The sequence below is a fragment of the Stegodyphus dumicola genome, chromosome 1 (genome assembly GCF_044657685.1).
Source record: "Stegodyphus dumicola isolate Sdum_Otavi_A_Nest chromosome 1, ASM4465768v1".
Lineage (NCBI taxonomy): Eukaryota > Metazoa > Arthropoda > Arachnida > Araneae > Eresidae > Stegodyphus > Stegodyphus dumicola.
Genome location: NC_140768.1, coordinates 113,535,910 through 113,558,648, shown reverse-complemented (window position 1 = coordinate 113,558,648; position 22,739 = coordinate 113,535,910). Strand labels below are relative to the sequence as shown.

General features: G+C 33.3%; 1 protein-coding gene across 4 annotated transcripts in view; it reads right to left on the bottom strand.

The window, feature by feature from the left end:
* The window catches only part of LOC118184166 (sulfate transporter-like), a 257,622-nt gene that overhangs the window by 63,619 nt on the left and 171,264 nt on the right, over window positions 1-22,739 (bottom strand). For all 4 annotated transcript variants that reach the window (XM_085819539.1, XM_085819550.1, XM_085819545.1 and 1 more), the window contains one exon: window positions 1,910-2,091. In XM_085819539.1, the coding sequence (XP_085675665.1) occupies window positions 1,910-2,091 (182 nt within the window). The remainder of the gene's footprint in view (window positions 1-1,909; window positions 2,092-22,739) is intronic.

Below are 22,739 nucleotides of genomic sequence, written 5' to 3'. Positions count from 1 at the left end.
CAGCTCCATGAACTGCTGTTTTTTATTGGGCTAATAAAAATAGCCAATAAAATAAATAATTTTATTGGGCCACATAAAAAATAGGCTATTATCAAAGGCCACACACATTTAATTAAACTGAAGGTTAGGATCACAGAAGCAATTACAGAGCATGTTTACACATTTTTAGAATGATTTTGGGACCGTTTAATTAATGTTATAAGTGTTGATAGTATTTTTTAAATGTTCAATTTGATAGCTTTTTATCTAAACTCTAAATCTGCACAATGATTTCCATAGAGATTTTTGTAAAACTTCCATTCCTCTTCCACTAATTTTCAAAGTTCATCCACTATTTGGGGGGCGAGGTGGACTCAGAAAAAGCTTTTTTCAAAACATGAAAGACTTAAGAGCTCATAGGTGAAATGTCAGGGGACTTTGCAGGACTATCTTGAAAAGATTTACATGCAATACTTTTATAAGCCTTCATTTTTTCAAAGAATGCAATGACACTAAGTATGACTTGCTGCTTTGTCTTCTTCACTCTTTAAAAGTCATTCGGATAAAGAAATGTAATTTTTTCTGTAAATATTGGATGCAAAACTTTTGGATGATAATATACTGATTTGATTTTAACATTTTATTCCACTCTTCTTATTTTCAATTTTCTATTAGAAGCAAATCTCGTGGCAATCATAATCCCCTTAATGAAACTTTCTTCAGGCATTAACAGAATTATATCTGCACATTTTTTTCATCCCCTTTTGACAATCATAATCCCTTACTGAAATTTTTCTGAATTAATGGAACCATGTTTTTACATTTTTTGTCTCTTCGTTTTTCATAATAAACACACCTTTTTTTGTTGCAGTCTTTTAGGTAAACCCATGCTCCATCATAGGTCACAATGCATTTACATTTATCTCCTGCTACTCAATTTTCATAGAGGATTCTACAAGTCGTTCTGTGTTAAGCCATATGCCTTAACACAAGCCGAAGAACATTATGTTGTTTAGCCTTTTTTAAGCTGTAAATCTTGATTTATTATTTTATTTATTGTTGCTACAGATGTATTTAAAGACTTTGCATTTGATTTATGCATCAGCAGATTTTCTCTTGTTACCAATGATTTAATTTTAGAAACAGTATGCACCCACTTTAGGTATTCATTTGGAGTTTTCTATCTATGCCTGAGTAATGATCAATGGGTTTCCCCTTTCTAATTAATAACGCCGCTTATTTTGAGCTCGCAAAAATGTAGCCTTCTGTTGCAGTTTTTTAAATGCAATATTTTGAAAGAAGGATATATTTAAAAGTAGCAGACAGTATTTTCCATTTCAAGTAATAAGTTGTTGGCAAAAATTTTTATTCTAAAACATTCGCTTTTTTTTTTTTTTTAATTATTCTTTATTGAAATCACTTTAAAAGTGTGGAAACACCCTCTGTATTTCAGGCCTAATTCTCCTTTTGGTTCACTTGAAAACAATGACAACAAACTTTATATCTAATGGCCAAACACTTGTTTATTAATCTATTTCATTCCCATTTCTCTGGGAATTACTGCATTTCATAACATAAAAAGATAAATTAAAGGCAACGTATTTTTGCCTGGGAATTTTATAGGAGATATTTACATTCCCAGCACTGAGATATTAATAAAAATATATAAAAATCCTAAGAAACTAGGATCTCAGGAGATAAATCCTAAACAAAATCAAATAATTTCGGACATCTGCTTTGCTCTCCTTACATTACATGCATGTATCCTTATTTTAGCATAATGTCATTAAGTTGGTTTACTTTTTACTTAAAAAAATAATAAAACTTAACCATAAAATTTAAGGACAATAACTTATATTATTTAAGAAATAAAGAATTTTATAAATCAGTAGTCTGCAGGTCTAAAAATTTTAATTTGTGGGTAACATACCTGCCAAAATCCAACAGCCATTGCAACAGATGTTGCAATCTCTAAATGGGTAGGTGGCCATGTTTCTGCATTTTCAAGGGATGTACTTATATTTGAATCAGCAGATGTTGTATTTCTGTCAACAATGGCATCTGTACCATACATAGCACTACTCATCATTAAACTCATAACAGCAAATGTACCTGAAATATAAATACATAGCACAAAAGCCTCACTGAGTCAAGATTAAGTTGAGTACTTCATGCTTGTTTAAAAAAAAAAAAAAAAAAAAAAAAAGAGAGAGAGAGAGAGAGAGAGACCGAAAGTTTAATAAATTAATAAAAAATACATTTATGAAGTTGTTAATGCACACAAACTTGTTTTCGCTCATAGTTTATTATATTTAGAAGACAACAAATTATAAGTTAAAAAACATTTTATTACATCAATTTGGTTAAAAATTTAAGTTCTTTTGAATTCTATCAGTTCTTTTCACACAGTTTTATCTTTCAAATAAGACATTTCTTGAACTAAATGCTTGATACAATGCATAAATACAAATTTTTTTTTATCAGTGCTTTATTTATGTTGCCATATTGTATACATATACGACGACAGATCAAAAAGTAAGTTGCACTTCCAAGTGTGACCATTTATTAAATTGTCGATACAAAAGCAGCGCGGCTTTGTGAGCAATGTAAGTTCACTTTTCAACATAGTTCCCAAGATACTCTAAAAATTTCTCCAAACAGACAAGCAACTTTTCGATTCCAGATGCATAGAAATCTCCTCCGGCGCTATATAACCACATGGAGACAGCTGCTTTCACCTCCTCATCATTTCGGAATCGCTGTCCACCGAGATCCTTTCTAAGGTTACCAAAAACATGAAAGTCCCATGGCACTAAATCAGGACTGTATGAAGGATGTTGCTATACCTCCCACTCGAATCGCTGTAGCAGGTTGTACCGTTTGGCTCACCTTGTGAGGTGTGGCGTTATCGTGCAACAAAATCACACTGTTGCTCAATTTTTCCCAGCACTTTTCTTTAATTGCTTTGCATAATTAGGTCAACATTTCACAATATGCATCCAAGTCGAGTGTCATTTCTTTCGGCATAAATTCCACGTGAACCAAACCCTCCATGTCAAAGCCCACTGCCACCATCACATTTCCTGCTGAATGTTGGACTTTGGCCTTCTTTCATTGTGGTGATGAGGTGTGCACCCATTCCATCGATGTTCTCTTCATTTCGGGAGTGAAGTGGCGAATCGATGTTTCATCCCTGAGATGATTCTCCTTAGAAACTTATTGCCCTCTGCAGAATATTGTTGTAAAAATGCCAGTGAGGGTTCAAAATGCTGTCCCTTGTGAGCATCGATGAGAAGACGTGGGACCCATCTTTGGCACAGTTTACAAAATCCAAGGTCTTTGCTCGAAGCTGAAGTATGCTGAAATGATTTCAATTAAAAAAAAAACTATGAAATGGATTTACCCCATTACTTTAGTGCAGATGTGGAAATACTAGATTCCAAAGAAGGGAGGACTTTAACTTTTTAATAAAAAAGATGTCAATGGCTAATAAAGTACTATAGCAGCAACCGTCAAATTGTGGTTTGCATATTACAGGTCCTCAAAGCTTACCTATGTGGAACTTCTAGATTTGCAAAAATGTCCTGTTACTTTTAAATGAAATTAACAAGATTTTTAAATTTCTTGCAGATGAATACAGTCAAGTATATTGGCATATCTTTCAGATGTATTCTCAAAATTAAATAAATTAAATTCTTGTCTAGAAGATAAGTCTTTGACTGTTCATGCCCATAAGAAACTGAAGAGATTTGAGAGAAAACCTGGTTTGTGGGTTAGTTGTAAAACAGAGAAATTTTTACCATTTCTAACTTTAGAAACTTTTTTAGTAGAAAATTATATCATTACTGGAAAAGAATTATGCAAGGACATACATTTGCATCTTGAAACTATGAGGTACAATTTGAAATATATTTTCTAGCTGGTAAACATAACTTTCATGGGTTCTTGATCCTTTCCATACTGATTTTGAAAATAAGTAACTGTCCTTGAATGAAAGAATATATTAATTAAATTCTCTAACCACACCAAACTTAAGATGAAATTCTTAGCAGAAGACATTGCCAGGCTCTTCCATGCCATTAAAGTATTTAACTCTTAGTTAATAAAATAAGGATTACCCAAAATAGCCTTAAATTATTAAAAACAGATACAACTTTTTTTAATAACTGCATTTAAAAAATATGAGAATACTGGTAGGTACACATATGCTAAAAAAAATTGCTTTTGAAGGGAAAAAGAATCAGGTGGTCTGCAGAACATTCTAATTTATATAAGTGGTTCCCACTTGGAAAAATTTGAAAAAAAATGCTGCACTAAAAAATTTCGAATTGAGAGAGCTACAAGTTTGATATTAGCTGATTTCTTACAGTTATGATTACATTTTAGCATTAGATGAATTGCTGTCTCAAGGTTAGTGATGAAGTCCTCATGTATATGACTATTCAGAGCAAATGTTTTTCTCAGTTTTGAGATATTTGCTGGAATCTTTAACAAGTGTTAGTATATGAAAATAAAAGACTGCAAAACATTTTTGTGATAACATTCTGAAAATTATGGCTCTTAGAGTAAGCATATAACAGTTTAGAATTAAACATTTGATTAACAAGACAGTACCACTGACTTCAAAGAATATGCATATTGATAATAACCATAGATATTAATGCTTACAGTATTATTTGGCCTCAAAGATAATTTTTAGAATAATATGCAGTGTTTTTCAGATAACACTGCATATTATTTTTTTTCAATACTGCATATTTCATAAATAAAATTCCAGCTTTCATTTCTTTATTGAAACTGATTACTTGTATCCTGCATTAAAATAAGAATAATAATCAAAAGGTGATTCATGTAGTGAATCTAAGATAGACCAACTTCAAAGATATTTATTAAATTAATTTATTCCAGAAAAGGAATTAAGATTTTACGCATGAAAATCTTGAATATAATGTTTAAGGAAACTTTGGAAAGTTACCTTAAACATGCACAGAAAAATCTCTACGAGAAGTTTTAAAATTTAATGTCATTACATTCAAGTTTTGGTACTTGTCTTTCAGTTTTTAGAATTATAATTCAGTATAGCCTTGGGGTGGGGGAAAGAAACGGCATTACCGCAATTCAGGCATAAGAAAGTATGATTTGTTGCCAAATGTTATAAACAACCTCAAAATAAAACCGACTTATCCTCCAAAATAAACTAAAGTAACTGATAAATCAAGAATTCATAGCACTTTATTTAAAATAATAGCATAATTCAAGAAAACTTATTTAACATATACCTTTATATATGTTACCGTGAAAGACCGAAATTGGAGAATGTCGACTTTCATAGGAGAATGTCAACATTCACCAAATACGTCTGTGAAAGATCGAATATTTCTTTACATTCTTGTACATTCGGACCCTCACCGGTGTATGTCGACAATCACAGATATGCTCTGGTGTAGGTCGAAAAGAGAGGAATATATGTACACGCTGCCATTCCAAAAGGAAGTGTTCCACAAATAAATGCAGTTGTAAAAGCAAGGGCCTCTTGTGCAATTCAAAGTGTCATAATAGTTTAAGTTATTGCAATAAATAAGATTTGAATCACATAATTTGGTAAGTTTATAACTTCTATTATTTTCCTTTCTCATTTTGAATGTACAGTGTGTTTTAAGTTCTTATTCTGAGTCTCAAGTGCGTTTTTTCGCAAATGAATTACGGAGAAGGAAATATAATATTCTTATATGTTCAACATTCACCATTAGTACATGGTGAATGTCAACATTCATCGGTGTAAGTCAGAAATAAAGAGTATTTGGAAAATATTTCGGACATACACCAAGCGACTATGTGAATGTTGACATTCACTGGTGAAAGTCGACATTCTCCAGATTTCGGTGTTTCATCATAACATATATATATAATACAATTATGAAAGCAATTTATTTAAAATAAAAATGTGGGAAAATTCTATTTATTATTTATTTTATACAATTTCGTTTGCAGTTTATTTTAAAAAAGCAACACATAAGCATCTAAAAATTCACTTTTTGCAGGCCTTTTCTAGTGGCCAATACATCTTCTTTTCCTATTGATAGACCATTGAAAACACTAAGCACAATAAGTAGTGTACAATGAAAAACACAATTTTATGAAGCACGGCAATTATGAAAAACCAGTTACATCATTAATCGTTTGCTACTCGTACATGCACAGAACGGTAATTGTTTGTTTCTTACATATGCACAGATCAGTAACTGTTTGTTTCTTTCCAACGCAGAAACATGTCAGATTCACTTCTCACCAAAGCCACTACAAAAGGCAAGTACCCAGTTTTCTTTACTCAACTTATATTCGTTCTTTTTCCTTTTCATTCTGCCCATACTCTTTTCATAAAGACTAATACAATCAAAAGTTGTTAATCCGGACTCGTCGGGACTTCGGTGATTCCGGATTAGCGATTTTTCCGGATTATATATCATCAGTTTAAATTTGGTAAGATGGCATGCAGAAATTATAAAATTAAAAATATGAAACCGTAATTTATGAAATAAAGAACAATTATGTTCTAAAGGGTATCAAAATTTACAAAAAAAAAAAAAAAAAAAACTTAATATTTATTTGTTTACTTTATTAAACATTTCTTTCAATGTAAGTTGTTTAAGTTGCTTGGTTTTTTATGTGATAATACATTCTCTTTAATTCTTTAAACAGACATAATTTCTTGCTCAATTACAAAGTTCCGCTGTTCTCAAGTCCTATAATTGCTGTGTCGAGAATACCGACTAATTTGTTAATTGAAATTTTTTCGTTTTCAATAACCTCTGTCACTTTCTTCGCTATCGGAAGCGAATTATAATGACGAGGAATTTGTTTTAAATCATATCAAAGATGGAGTACATCGAGATGAAATACTACATTTAATAAGGAATTATAAGCCAAATAAAATAAAAACATCTGCTCTAAAGATAAGGATAGTGCTGACAGATCAACTTCCAATTCATTGCACCGCGCTGTGGCGTTAAAGATAAACAAAATTTAGATAAACAAATGATATGCCTTTATCCATTTTTTGTAGCAATTCCACTTTTTGTTTAATGAACTTCGAAACATACTTTTGCTTTGTAGATCATTTACATATTAATATATATCAGAAATTCTATTTGACATAATCGAAAGTTCAAGCTTACTTTTAATAAATTGCTTTAACAGTCTGCAAAAAATAATAAGCCGGATCCAATTCGAAGATTAAGGAACAACGCAATCTGCAACATTAACTGAAATAGATAATTAAATAATTTTAGCTTAGCTTACACCATCCGTTATACATTAAACGCGCACTCGTAAACGTATTTTGTGCATGCGCACAAGCATATTCTCAGCCGTTAAAGGTCGCACGCGACGCATGCGCAGAAAGTTTGAAGCTTTGAGGTCCGGATTATAGATCATTCCAGATTATGGGTGTCCAAATTAACGACTTTTGACTGTACTTCCCTTTAGCACAACAGTTAGAAGGGGGCATTGAAGAAGAATGTTAATTTATGTATAATCTAAAACCTTTGCTTTATAAAAATCAAGATGTTTACAAGAAAACTGAATAACCATCACAACCAGAATGTTTGGTCTCTCTCAAGATTTGATTGCAATAGTTTGAGAGTTTCTATCATTTTCTCATTAAAAATGGTATAATAAACTATAGCCTATTACAGTAATCTGGAAGAATTAATTTTATATAAGACCACAGATAAGTATCAGGGTTCGTACACATTTCTGCACATGAAAACTAAGTACTTTTAAGGACCATTAATGAAAAAATTAAGGACCTATAAAGCAAATAGGAACTGAATAAATTCAATTACCGTAATTTCTGGAAGAAAGGCCGCATCAGCGTAAACGGCGCACTCGAAAAAAATGGCAGGAAAAAAATTAAAATTACACAGAAACGCTGCATCAGCGTAAATGCCGCAATAGATTAAATTGCGCGTGACATCGTCGTGGGCCGTATAGATGCAAAAACTCAACCTAAGTCCTGATATATGACATACCAGTTAAGAAAAATGCATGAAATGAAACCATAACTCAAAAACAAATTAAAGGTAAGAAATGTGGAAAATATATTTACCTTCACGTATATACTTATATTTACCCACTAGAGAAGTCCATATTTGTAATACTCAGACTATATTATAAAAAATCTGCAACAACGAAATATTAAATTTGGATGACAAAAGGAAATTTTAAATTTTACTTATGAATTACAGCAAACTATACATCATATGAAGCCATCAAAATCTGATTCTACACTATCTGAATTAAAAAGATTTAGTAAATCCTGGTCTACGTCTTCCAGATCGTCACATTCATCCTCTTGGTTTACAGTCTCTTTATCTAAGGATATAATTTCAGCTTCTTTGAACCCTGCTATTATTGACGATGTTTCTACTGATTTCCATGCACTTCCTGCCAACTTTGCAATTTCTTCATAAGATGCCCTACGCATTTTACCGCTTTTGGTTTACGTATGCAATCCTACACTCATCCAACACTCCTACCGCTTTCGGACTTCAGCTTTGAAGGATTTATTACCTGACAAATCTAACGGTTGTAAGATTTTTGTCAAACCACCAGAAATTATTGCTTCAGTCGTAGACAATTTTTGACATCTGGTTTTCACTGACTCAAAGAAATGAGCATGCTTGGAATCCATTATCAATAACCCCTTTGGTTGGAAAAAAGATCCCATACGACACTGCCAAACTTTTTGTAGCCACTCATGCATGATTGTTTCGCACATCTAGCCATTCTCATTTGCACAAGTAATTACGTTATTAGGAAAATCTCCCTTCGGAATAGTCTTTCGTTTAAAAATGATCATCGGCTTTAGCTTGTCACCGTTTGCGGCACAAGTTAACACACATGTAAATGACGTTCTTTCATGCCCCGTCATAAACACAGATACAGTTTTTGCACCAGTTTCATCAACAGTTCTGTTTGCAGGAGAGTCGAAAGCTAACAGCGTTTCATTCATATTTATTATCTGTGACCGAAGTTTTTTTTTGTCAATAATAGCTGTCACATATTTTAGAAAAGATGACTTTTTATCCTGCTAGCCCATTGGTAATTGTTGCCCGACTGTTGTTCTAGTACGCACAGAAATATTTTTTCTTTTCATAAATCTGCTACACCTCCTTTGAAATCATTTATGTTCATTCGCTTTGCTATAAATTTTGCTTGTAAGCAAATTTTTACAGTCGAAATTGCCATTCCCTTTCCTCGTTGCTCCTTTATCCAGTTTGCAAGGTCGTCCTCTAGATTTGGCCACCTTACAGTAACACTTCTTTTGGCTCGTTTCTGTTGTGGCATATTTTTAAGAAGTTCTTTTTCAGTTCTCCAATGTCGAATACATCTGTTGTCCACTTCAAACTCTCGAGCTGCTGCTCGATTTCCAATTTGTTCAGCACGTGAAATTACATTAAGCTTAAAACCAGCAGTACAGCTTCTGTGCCGTTTAGGGATATTTTCAAAAATTTTCCGCTCCCTTCTTACTTAAAATCTATTCAACAAGTACTTGTACCCAAACTGATGGGATCTGTATCTGGCAGAATGCCAAGAAAAATCCGTTCATGCTGAAGGGGAAATACGTCAGAGTTCGCTATTGCGAGGCAGGTGGAGTCGTGTCCGCCTTTGAAAAAAATTGCACAAAAGGCAGGGGTGGGGAGAGGATGGGTCCTGGAAGATTCATCGAATGGCAGAGGAGAGAGACTATTCGAACTGATGAGAATGTTGATTTGAAAGGGGGAAGAATGTTATTGTTTTGAGATCTCGTTTACTGTGAATAAGGCATGCAGGTCCGTTCAAGGGAAAGAATGTAAACAAAATAACGCTCGCAAAAAGCAACTGAGTGGTCTTTTGTGGGGGAACAGCACCAGTCTATGCACAATGACAAGGCCATCCAAACTATGTACAATGACCATCATAGGAAATATTTTATTTTTAGTGCACCTAAACTCCTCACCCGCTGAAAATTTAAGTTTTAAACACATAAACGCTGCGGCGTTTCTTCCGGAAATTATGGTAAAGATATTATCTATGCCCGAATTTCACTTTTGTGATACCATCCTAAAAATAAAATAGATCTCTAAGCAGTATGCGTTATTACTAAACATGAATTAATTAACATAATTATTAATACGTTTGAGAATAAAATAAACTTAATTTATTTGAAGTTCAGCTTTTGAGCGTAAGGTGCATTTGACCCTCGCTCCCTATTTTAACTTCGCTAATTTTTCTTGTCCTTTATGCTTGATCAGATAGCCTTGCTCAGTAAAAGGGCGGCCAGTGCAACTCTGATTAAAAATCTAGTTATAACCACATGCAGTGCTGATAAGGACCCCGTGTTTCTGTGACTCCTTCTCCTTTATTTTCTTCTTTCTAGGTATTTCTTTCTCCTGATGAGGAGGGACCTTTATCTGCCCTCGAAATCGATTTGAGTGTTTCATTATACCTACGCTAAATACAAGGTTGTTTTTACGATTTTTATTGTCACATTAGCGCGTTTCTCCTCTAGTCTAGTTTTATGCAATTTATCAAATAGCATTAAATGTTTTACACTTACAACAGATGGACATATTTGAAAGAAGATAAGTGACATTTACGTTTTAACCACAGTTAGATTTATGTTGATTTTTTTAAATGTCTCATTTTGTCACGTACTTGGTCAGTCTAGAGGTTGAGTAATAACAGGTAGATTTTATGTCAAACGGCATAGGTTAAAATGAGAAGTAAGATCATAATCAGCATGATTCAGAACAAAAGACTGAATGTTGTTACTGCTGCTGCTTGTCTAGAGAGAGACCTGCTCATTAGAACAAACCTGAAAGGCCCGATGTAGGTTCGCAAGTGTTGAAAGTTAGTCGGGCTCTGTTTGATGCAGTTCATGTCGTAGCTTCGTGTAGAGTTTTAGGGGTTGTAACCCATTTAATATGCTTTAAGGTTCCAATAAGCCATTAAAGAAACAGAGATAAGTAATTTTGTATTATTTTAAGTCTCACTAGATTCAAAGAATAAGTTTTACTTGAATTTTTACATTTTTGTATTTTATCTTGTGACCTCAGTGAGTATTAACAAAAGGCAATAACTCGCTTTAATACGTAGAGATAATTTTTAAGGGTAAGCAGTTAGTTATAAATAATTAAATTAAGTAATTAGATAATCTTAGTCATTATGAATTTACATGGCCACAACTAAATTTTATTTTTTAACAATATTTGTTAAAAAAGCCCTATTAAAATCAAAATCTAATCAAATTTCACAGTTTAAAATACATGTAATTTATAACATTGATTCTAGAACGATATTAGGATAATTACACATTAAAAGCTACAAAACATTTATGTTTTGTAACAACAACACTCAACAAAATATTTATCCGTCATTTTAATTTGAAGCCTTCCCAAACATTTTGGCTAGTTTATATCGATTTCCTTCTCCAGGGGTGTTTGTGGGACCCCAAAAAATCCCCTGAAACTTTTACGGACTTACTAACCGACATTTTGGAGTTTCGAGAAGTGGGGGGGGGAGAGAAATGAAAAATTACAATTATGAAGTATTGAATGACCTAATTATAAAAGTTCAATGAATTACTTTTTTTGCAAAGTTAATAACCATAAATTTTCAAACATATAAACTACTACATTTTATGTAAATATTTTAAATTACCTGAATTAATTCTTTAAAAAAAATTATCTAACTTCTGCTGCTTTTTTTTTTATTTTCTGATGTTTGTGGGCTTGTCTTTCTTTTATGGTGAACTTCATAATTGCAGAAAGGTTGACTTTTATTTTCCTCATTTACAGTTGAAGAAATTTCCTCGAGAACTGCACATGCAGAGGTAGAAGCTGTTTGCTTTTCTGCTAATGTAGAAGGTTTTTCAGAGACTTTTATAGGTGACTCATCTGAAATACATGTTTTTAAGTCCTCTTGATATGTTTTCCAACTTCTGTTCATATTCAGTAAGAGATCTTTGTGAATTGGATCAGTCATTGGATTTTTTTAGCCATATTTTTCACATGAGGTTTCTTTAGAAGCCATTAAAGCATATTTAAAAGTCTGCACTGCATCTAGGGAATCAATCTTAAGAGAGGTTCTATAGTCAGTGACAAGTGTATCCATTAAGTTGAATGCACTTTCCACTAATGGGCCATGGAAGCAGCTAAGGCAGGCTTTGACCAATTTAGCCAATGTAGGATACTTATAATCATTTGTGAAATCATCTTTTAAATTAAAAACTTTAGACGAATTTTTATCAGTTGTACACTTGACTTGATTTCCACTTTCATCAGATGTGTAGAGCATTTCTTTGGTGATATCAATATCACTCTGGTATAACCTTATTTCAGCTTCTACTTTTGACTTTTCATTATCACTAAAAATATGGGACATAAAAGATAATTTTTCAAAAGCTAATATTGTACTGGTTTTACCTCTTAGCTCTGGATCTAATGCTGTAAAACTAATTAGATATGAATTTTTAAGGGGTAATTTCTGTTTCATATGTTGTGCTGTATTAGTATATGCTTTCATCAGAGAAATTTGGAATTCTTTTGCTATTGGATGATTTTTTGATAATTTCTTCAGGAGAGTGGAAGCTTCTGCACCAGTAAATATTACTTTGCTAGGTAGATGGAATTCTGGATTTGTGACATCAACCTTTAATAAATCATTATAAGATGTGCACTCTATATTTTCTGGCTTCATAAAAAAAGAGAAAAATTTTGCCATCAATTTATAAATACTGGAATGTATTAAATAAAGCATTGGTTTTTTGTTTCAAATAATTTAATATATGTGTTGAACTCTGGTAATACTGCTGAATATAATGAGATATGCAATAAAGTTTTGTTTTGCATAACAAATAACCCATTTAGTATTCTTTTTCTCCGAGCTAAAGCATCCTTTGTGAGTTGTTGGGAATGCAAGCAAGAATACACCCCTTCAACATTTTTTTTCTAAGCTGCAGAAATATTTCTTTTATTGTATACAGTTTCAACATAAGAAAAATAATCCCCTTTATCAGTTTAATCCAAGTAGTGAAAATAAAATGCAATAAGAGCATCTTACAGATTTTTGATTCTTTCTAAAACACATAAAATGTACACCCACCTATGGTCTGGTCTCTTCAAGAGCTTAAGTTTTTTAATGGCAAGGGATTCACAGATTTTGAAAAAATTTTCTCTTTTACTGCAGCTTTTCATATCAAAATAGATGTCATAAAACAAATCTTCTAAGTATCTATCAAAACATGAAGCAAATTTTTTTGCACAGTTATTAGCTGTGTGACATGTGTCACCATCAATATCTAATAAGTGGGGTGCTTTGTTTGATCATAGTCTGGTTTCAACACCCTTTTTTTTTTCCACGCATGGTGTTACACGAGTCCATTAATACACTAATTAAGTTTGCCCATGGAATATTATTATCTTCAATAGTATTAACAACTGCTTTATAAACAGCTTCTGAATTGCAAGATTCCATCTTTAGAGATGCAAAATGATGAACTACAACTTCCTTTTGATTGTTGTCATAAAACTGCACCAATATTGCCAGTATACTTTCTTGAGCATTGCTAGTACTTTCACCCAAATTTAGAGAAAATGGAGTCTCCTTTAAAGTTTTAATGATATTTTCCTTAATAGTTTTTGCAAGCCCATATTTCATCTTATAACATGCAGTAGTCCTGGACATTTCCAACGAGTTTAGAGCCGTCTGATCGTGGCTCAACTGTTTGCAGAGTTCAATTAAATTGGGAGCTACATTGAAAGAAAGAGAATTCTCGGCAATAAACAAAGTTATTAATATCTCTTGGCGTGCTTTTCTTGTCACTATATCCAATGGCCGAGCATAAGTCTCCAGTAAGTCATCAGTATTTTTTGAATTAGCATAATTACTTAAAGTCATTGAATGTCTAATGCACTTTGAATATTTTATGTGCGTCACAGTTTTAGAATGATTTGTGAAAGCCTTGAATCCTTCCCCACCATACTTCAGCAGTGAGTTACAAAAAACACAATATGCTTGTCCAGCAACATTTATTTTCTTGCACCATGTGGCGATGGTACCCCCATTACCATCTCTCCGTTCAATCCAATTCCACCTAAATGCATTCCGGACACCTTCTTCTAATTGTATAATATCACTATTTATATCGAGAAATTTCATAGTGAAATTCTCTTGCATACATAAATAACAAAATATTTCAATAAACGAAACGAAAAATTTACACGTGCATCAATAAATGAAACGAAAATTTTACACAGCGGAGAAAAAAAAGTTGAGAAGCGATCAATGACAAATAGCTAATACGGCGAAAAATCTCCCTTCTCTACTTATTGGCGCCACGCCAGGAGAGATAAGACCTTTGAACCCAGAGTCACGTGATTGCACATCTGGTCGAACGAAGTCTCTCCCTTTTTTTTCTGCTGCGCCTACTTGCCGAAAAGAATCCAGAAGAGAATGTCCGAGAACCGGGAGAACTCGCAATAAGGAAAGAACAAAAAAGAAGTTTTTTCATGCATTATGACTGCCTTTGGAGAAAGAAAGGAAAAGTTTTCACCACACACACTGACCTTGTGTTTTCTGCTTTCAAAGCAAACAAAATTACCCAGATCAAAATAAATAATTCATTATTATTCCTACTTCCTTTCGAACGACTATCCCCGGAATTTCCGGGTATCGAAGTTCAAAATCCCCGGAATTCCGGGGTTTCCCCGGAGCACAAACACCCCTGCTTCTCTTTAAGCATCTTTTCTACCAAGTAGAGATTTGTCTCAAAATGCAAACCAATGCTCTCGCTAGTTTCTGCATCAACCTAACTGCTTTATCTACTAACTTGTCAACCTCTCCACAATGTACCTATGAGGGTTTACTTGATCTGGTTAAAGTTTAAAAGTCGAAAACCCAACTGATGTGAAGCAAACTATCGCTATGTCTGAAAATAACTAAAACATCAGACAAAGGTTTAAATAAGCCTCTTATATAAAAAGAACTTAGAATACACAGGCATGTTCTGATGCTAACAAAATCATTTACAGCTCGCAGTGACGTAATTAAAGAAGAACAGTCAAATTCAAACTAAAAGTGTGGACTAGTGGTCAAAGATTATACAATTTAATTTTAATTTAATCTGGCTCAGTAACTCTATCATATGAGGAAATAGAAATGGGAAATTATAGTAAAGGCTGAAATCATAAACAATTGGGTAATTTGCATAATAATAACTGCACATTTTCTTCGAAGAATAATTTTCTTTGTCTTTATTATTTCCTTTCTTCAACCCGTTTCCTTTTCATTTTAGAATTTTTGGATTTAATTAAAGATTTCCGTTATTCTAAAAAACATGAAATGCATTTAGAATGCATAGAAAATGGCTAATTTTATTTCTTTAGTAATATAAACATTCAGAAGAAATGCATATAGTAAAGGCCGGTTACAGAGCCACTGTGGCAGAATTTTTAGAATTTAGTGACACACCAGACAACAAAATCTGGAAATGACAAAACTTTTAGAATTTAGAGCAGGCATTGGAAGCATAATTTAGGCTCCACAGAGATTGCATCAGGTGGGAAAATGCCTATTGCCAGCTCTGTGTATGATGCATTAAAACATATTTGATGAATCTTTTAAATTGTAAGTTTTCAATTTCTTTATTAATAAAAAAATCCCTTTCTATAATGCCTGCCCATGTGACAAGATTAGAAGCAGTTTTGATACTTTCTATGCTTCTGTCTAGTGAAAAGTAGAGAAAATAAAGGGAAGGTAAACATGTTAAGAAAATGATTCTAGTATCAGGATTGTTCTTCCAGACGTTCTATAAAAAGTAAGAAATTCATCGCAAACTTTCAGTAAAATACATCTATTACGTGTTGATACCATAGAGACATTTTAAATTTTGTCACATATTTCTAGAATCGTGTGTCTACAAATCGTGCCTTCAAATCGTTCTAAACTTTCCAAGCTGCAATGGCTAAAATACTGAAGAAAAATTACCCCTACCAATTCAGTAACAGCAAAAAGCCAGAAATATTTTGGAAAAAAAAAAAGGAGGGAAAAAGGGTAACATTTATTTTATAGAGAAAACTGATACATATTCTGAGAATTTTGAATATTCCGAGACAATTACATGGGAAAAACTTTTACTATGAAAAAATTAAAAAGAAGATATTTTTAACTAATTACATAGCTAATTTTGCTTTTGCTAAGAGCCATTTTGTAAATTGTGCTTTATAGCATTATACCTTCTTTATTTTTCAGATTCAAAATATTGTATAATAAGTTGCCAAAATGAAATTTTATAATATGGCAGCAAAAATTAAAAATGTTTTATTTTAATGTTATTTTTTAAATATAATTTCAATATATTACCATTATTTTAATGAAATTTATCAATGTTAGGATGTTTTAAAAAAAATCGCCCAAAAATTCACAGATCTTGGAATTAAAAATTTTCTATAGAAACTGATCTTAAAATCGCCAAAATGTTGATAAGTCGCCAAACTTAGAACCAGGGCCGGATTAAGGGTGTCATAGGCCCTAGGCACTCCAGCAGCGTAGGCCCCGAAATAATAAACATTTTTTAACTGAAATTGACCGCTAATATTAAGTAATAATTTTGTTGTAGATATAAATCCGAAAATGTGATGATGCGGTAAAATAACATTATTTTATTTTGGGATTTTAATGTTTTTATTTTTCATAGAGCCATTTTCAATAGCCATAATTCCAGAATTGAGTTTATCTGCAACAATGCAACTTTTATATCTACCAAATTCCATGCAGAATTCCAGGGTTTTAGTACATGAACATGACAAGACATTAGCCGCCGGGAAAACCTCTCGGATGGGCACATGCGTTTGACACAGTTGGCCACGTTTCCATGCCCACTACCAAACGCTTGCGCGCGATCGAGAGGTTTTCCCTGCTGCTAAGGTCTTTTGTTTTAGTAGCTCAGTTGTGTAATAAGTTAATATGTAAACACTACGATAGAGCGTGTATGCCTGTGCTTGTATTTAATCACGCTCAACCCCAAGTCAATCTTTAGTTTAAAAACTGGAAGTTAAATTTATTATAAGTAAGGTAAGTAAAGGAAAGTTGTTTTTATACTCTACTTATTTCAACCTAGTTTTTGATTCTGGAATATTGCTTCATTCCATTATAAATAATAGAATTTTCATTTTATCACTTCTTATTAGTATAATAGTCCGCCGTAGAATGCAGCACAATGCAAGGAACTTTGAGTAGGCCTACTATGGGGTGGTTTGGCCATACTATTGTAAAAAATCTCCAGTAGTAGTCGTAGAAATAGTACAGTCCAAATCACCTTTGGAATAGCTTAATTTTAATCCATACTCGTAAATCCGGGTTTCGTTTTTACAAGTTTAAAATGCATTACTTAACAAATTTAAAATAACTTTTTAGCTTTCTGATAGCATAATAAAAGCGACGGGCGCAAACTAAAATGTATATTTAAAGGTGACGAGAAGAAGGAGAAAACAAGTTTAAATTTTAGTTTGTGCGTGCCCATCGCTTTTATTATGGTATATCAGAAAGTTAAAAAATTATTTTAAACTTTTAAGCGCAATTTATAAAAGCTTTTTTTAAATATTTTTTTTTTAGCGAAAAATGTCTGATGGATATAAAAGAAAACACCAAAGTGGACATGAAAAACGCAAAAAGAAAGAGAAAGTGAGTGAGTCGCTTAGTAAAATTAAAGGTTCTTTATTGAAATATGTTAACATTTCTAAGGAGACAGAAGATAATGCAGATGCGGTAGATATTTCCTCGATCGAGGTTAGACCTAAAGAAGCTGAGGCTTGTTGGGACTCGCAAGAATATTCAACCAATAAAACTGAGAATGTCACAGAAGACGAGGCTGACGGGGGTTTACGAAATTTTAACGACGCTTCCAAGCAGGTGGTGCCTGAATCACTACCAACAACATCAGCCTCAAGTATTTTCAATTCTGATCCAGCACAGTGGACAACCATAAGCGCAGATCTTATCGATTACTTCTCTCGTAATCACCCTGTGCAGAAATTGGATATAAATTTTAAGTTATACGCCACTAAATTTGGCGAAATAATGAGATGTCCATCACAAGATTATTTTTTCAGAAAACTGAACAACAATGATATTATAAAAAGGGACTGGTTGATATTTTCTGAATCTACTGGCAAGTTTTTTTGTTATAAATGTATTTTGTTCAAATCGGACCTACCTGGAAATCCAAACCTGTGTAACCAATTCCTTACAGGCTTTAATGACTGGAAAAACGCACATTCGAGAATTTCAAGTCATGAAGTGTCAAAAGAACATTTTGCATCTATTTCTGCTTTAGTGAACTACCAACAAACTAGAAAAATTAATGAGACGTTTGATATTGTCAAGGAAAAAGAAAGCACATATTGGACAACGGTTTTAAGAAGAGTAGTGGAAGTAATTAAGTTTTTGGCCGAAAGAGGACTAGCGTTTAGAGGCGATAATGAAATACATGGTGATCCTAGTAATGGCAATTTTCTTGGGTGTATCGATCTCTTAGCCAAATTTGATCCGTTTCTAGAAGAACATGTAAGAAGATACGGTAATCCAGGCCGCGGAAAAGTATCATATTTATCCTCCACAACGTATGAAGAACTAATAATTTTACTGGGGTCAAAAGTATTGGAAAAAATAGTTACAGAAATCAAAGAAGCCAAGTATTATGGAATCACTGTGGATTCTACACCTGACGTTAGCCATACGGATCAACTCTCCATAGTTATTAGATATGTCTCAAAAACTGGAGATATATATGAAAGATTTTTGATGTTTGTTAAAATAGAAAAACATGATGCCAAGTATCTTTTTGACACTCTAATTTCAGTTTTAGAAAATCAGGGAATAGACCCAAAATTTTGCAGATGTCAGTCTTATGACAATGCGGCTAATATAAGTGGACGGGAGTACAAACTAGATTTAGGGAAATCAACAGCGCAGCCACTTGGGTACCATGTGGAGCTCATAGTCTTAATCTAGTTGGCACAGCGGCGGCAGAAAGCTGCTTAGAAGCTGTAAAATTTTTTGAAATTTTGCAATCGCTCTACAATTTCTTTGCAGCGTCCCCTCAAAGATGGTCTAAACTAAGGTCTTTGGGAAGTAAAATTTCTGTAAAAAGACTTTCAGAGACCAGATGGTCAGCACGTTATGAGGCTGTAAAAACATTATGTGCCCATTATGATGATATACGTGGTATTCTTACAAATATTTCAACTAGTGAAGGTATGAAACCTACAACAATGATTGAGGCACAAACCTTAATCCATCAAATGAATACTTTGGAGATGGTATTACTCACAGTTATTTGGGAAGATCTACTAAAACACATCGATATTGTAAATAAATCTCTTCAAGAACCTGGCATCGAGTTTAACACGATGGTGCGACTTTACGACAGTTTAATTCAATATTTATCTCACTGCAGAACTGAGGACATGTATAATAGCTATTATCTTAAGGCAAAAGCCCTTGCACCAGATTCAGAATTTAAAGAATCCGAAACTAGAGTTCGTAAGAGAAAACGACAGTTCGATGAAGGGCCAGATGAGACTCCCTCTCGCAGTGCCAAAGATTCCTTTAAGATTGTTTTTTTTATTGTTCTGGATGTGCTTTGCGCTGAAATGACAAAGAGACGCACTGCGTATACCAGCCTTTATGACACATTTAGTTTTCTTACGGATAATACACTGACCGAGGACATTATCAAGGTTAAGGCTCAAGCTCTGGTAAAAATGTATCCGTCTGACTTAGAAGAAAACTTTGTTGATGAGTATTTGATTTTTTCAAATTTGTACCCCAAAACCACCTCTATAACGGATCTCATCAAATTACAAATAAAGGATAAACTTGTGTCAAGTTTCCCAAATGTTAATATTGCATTGCGCATATACCTTTCGATATTGGGTTCGAATGCAGAAGGAGAAAGATCATTCTCCAAGTTGAAGCTTATAAAAAATTTTATGCGTTCAACTATGGGTCAAGAGAGAACTTCGTCACTGGGCCTTCTGTGTATTGAAAGTGATGTCGCTCACGGCATTAATTTTGAAGATATAATACACGAATTCGCTGTGTCAAAATCCCGAAAAAAGGAGTTATTTTAGGATCTACTTAGTAAACCAAACGTTTTGTATTCGTATTTTTTGTGTATTTGTATTTACATATATTATTTTGACCTTCACTATATAATAATATAAAAATGTTTATAAGTTTTTGGGGTATTTTTATTTCAATATATTTTTTTCAAAGCCCTAAGACCTTTGGCCTTCGTAGGCCCTAGGCACGTGCCTACTGTGCCTAATTGGTAATCTGGCCCTGCTTAGAACCGTTTAATAAAAGAATTGACATCTCCAAAAGCGAAAAGTTGTTTAAGAACTCTTTATTAGAAAAAATGAATTTCGAAATGCTTATATCTCACTCACTTCTTGCTTAGAAACTTGAGTATCCCATCAATTATATTAGAAACAGAAACAAATAAACCATTCAAAAGATAACCATATATGCCAGTGAATCGCCGAAATTATTCCTCCAAAATGCTAATTCACTCAAAATGGCAATTGAAAAAAAGAGACAGAAATTTCAGATGATTAAAATTAAGGACCTTCTGCTGATTATGGCCAAAATTAAGGACTTTTAAGGACCAAACGAACCCTGTATTAATTCAGCACTGGGAGATAAGCTAAAGCTGCTCTTTTTCCCTCCTGAATTTTGATATATGGTTATTGATCAAGGATATATGTATAATTCGTAAATTAATATGACTGTAGATATACTTCCAATATACAGCTTGTGTAACTTAATCTAGCCCTTAACTGACCATGTGAACAATTGTGAAACACAAAATAATTACCACATATCAGATACGCGAATACTGTTTTTAAGAATCTCAGAAGGGGGGGGGAGAAATACTAAATTTGTTACAGATGGCCATAAGCTAAAACATTTAATTTTTATTCCGTTGTTATTTCTAATATCTCTTGTCTGACCAAATCAGAAAAACGTACAGATTTTACTGTAGTGAGACTGCAGTGACTGTAGTGTTACTGTAGTGAGACATCACCTTCCAACCTACTGCAATGCATGGTACACCGCATGTATACATCATGCACCAACTCCAATTATGCCTAAGCACTAGTGCACATATCAGTGAACATCAGTACCTACCGTGACTTAGATAATTCTCTTAAACTTGTTCACTGCCATAGTAACTGTGCAACCATTGTGACTGTGTACTGAAATTACTGTGCCTAACATAGTGTCTGAGCTGTAGCGACTGTACCAACCTATAGCAATTGCGTTAAAACTTAGTGACTGTGCCAAACTCCAAATTTAGTGCTATTAATACCACAGTGTACACTAAACTTTAGTGTAGCCTGAACTCTTGCAAATTTGAACTATAGTGCAGACTGCACTTTCAGTGAACTCTAACACTAACTCCTGGCACCACAACTCTACATCCGGTACTCATTACTTCATCTCTGTTTAAGTACTCACAGCACATTTACAACTAAAAGGATACCAGAAATACACATATGACTCCCTTTACCCAATTCTGTATTCTAGGTTTTTTTTTTTTTTTTTTTTTTTTTTTTTTAAGTATTTAAGGTTTTTACTCTTGTATTCCTCTTGTTTTTACTCTTGTATCTTACATGTGTGTCTCTCTTCATATTTATCTTAATATCAATGCTCCTTATGTTAGTACCTGTTTGTTTTTGCTTGTACATGTATCTATTCTTGTATTTGTTTTGTATATTTTTATGTATCTGTGTTATTCCAACGGCCATGCACACCTACAAAGTTATTGTCACGCAATCATTGTCAAACAATAATCCTCAGCCCCTGTTTGGTCATGTATTGATCTTTAGATCTGTATTTGCGAACATAATCTTGAGTAGCATTCTGCCAAAACCCTTAGAATCATCCAGAAGGGGTGTTAATTATGTGTAGCATGACAAAAGGACACACGAGGGTCCTCTTTTCAGCAGAAAGAGAAAATTTACTACAAAGGAGGGAAAGATCCAATGTCATTAGAGGATCGTGCCTTTGAATGCTTTTCACACATTTGTTTCATATGAGAAGAAGTTAAGATTCCTATTGATTTGAAACCTGGAAACCAGGCATGTTCAATTTTTTTCTCAACACTGCATATGCCATCGCTTACCTTAAAAAATAAAACTACTAAAAATAATAGAACTATATTTTTAGCAGAAGTATACTTTTTACAGCATAGAAAAAAAAAGGGGGTCTAGTTTTCACCTTATTTGAGCAGTATATGTCCATCGTAGTTGACTTAATGTGACATTTGCTACTATTCTAGTTGTAACATTTACCAGTATTGTAATGTGAAATTTGTCAGTATTGCAAGGATTTTTCCCCGCTAAAATAAATTTTGTGGTTTTTCCAGCCAGTAAAACAATTATGTAACGTATATACATTTAAGTTCAAAAGTAAAATATATATGTACGTAGGTTGGGGCAAAAGTCATGGCAACTATTTTTTTTCTTGAAGATACCAGTCTGGTTAGAAAATGCGACATATACAGACGAAAAGACAAGGTCTTAACTACATGTGTGGACAATGAACAGCACTGAAATATCGTAGAACACGAATTTATTATGGTAGTATACAGGGCAATATGGCCTTCACTGTGCAAAAGAATAACACAATACACATAAAGTTTACATGACAAA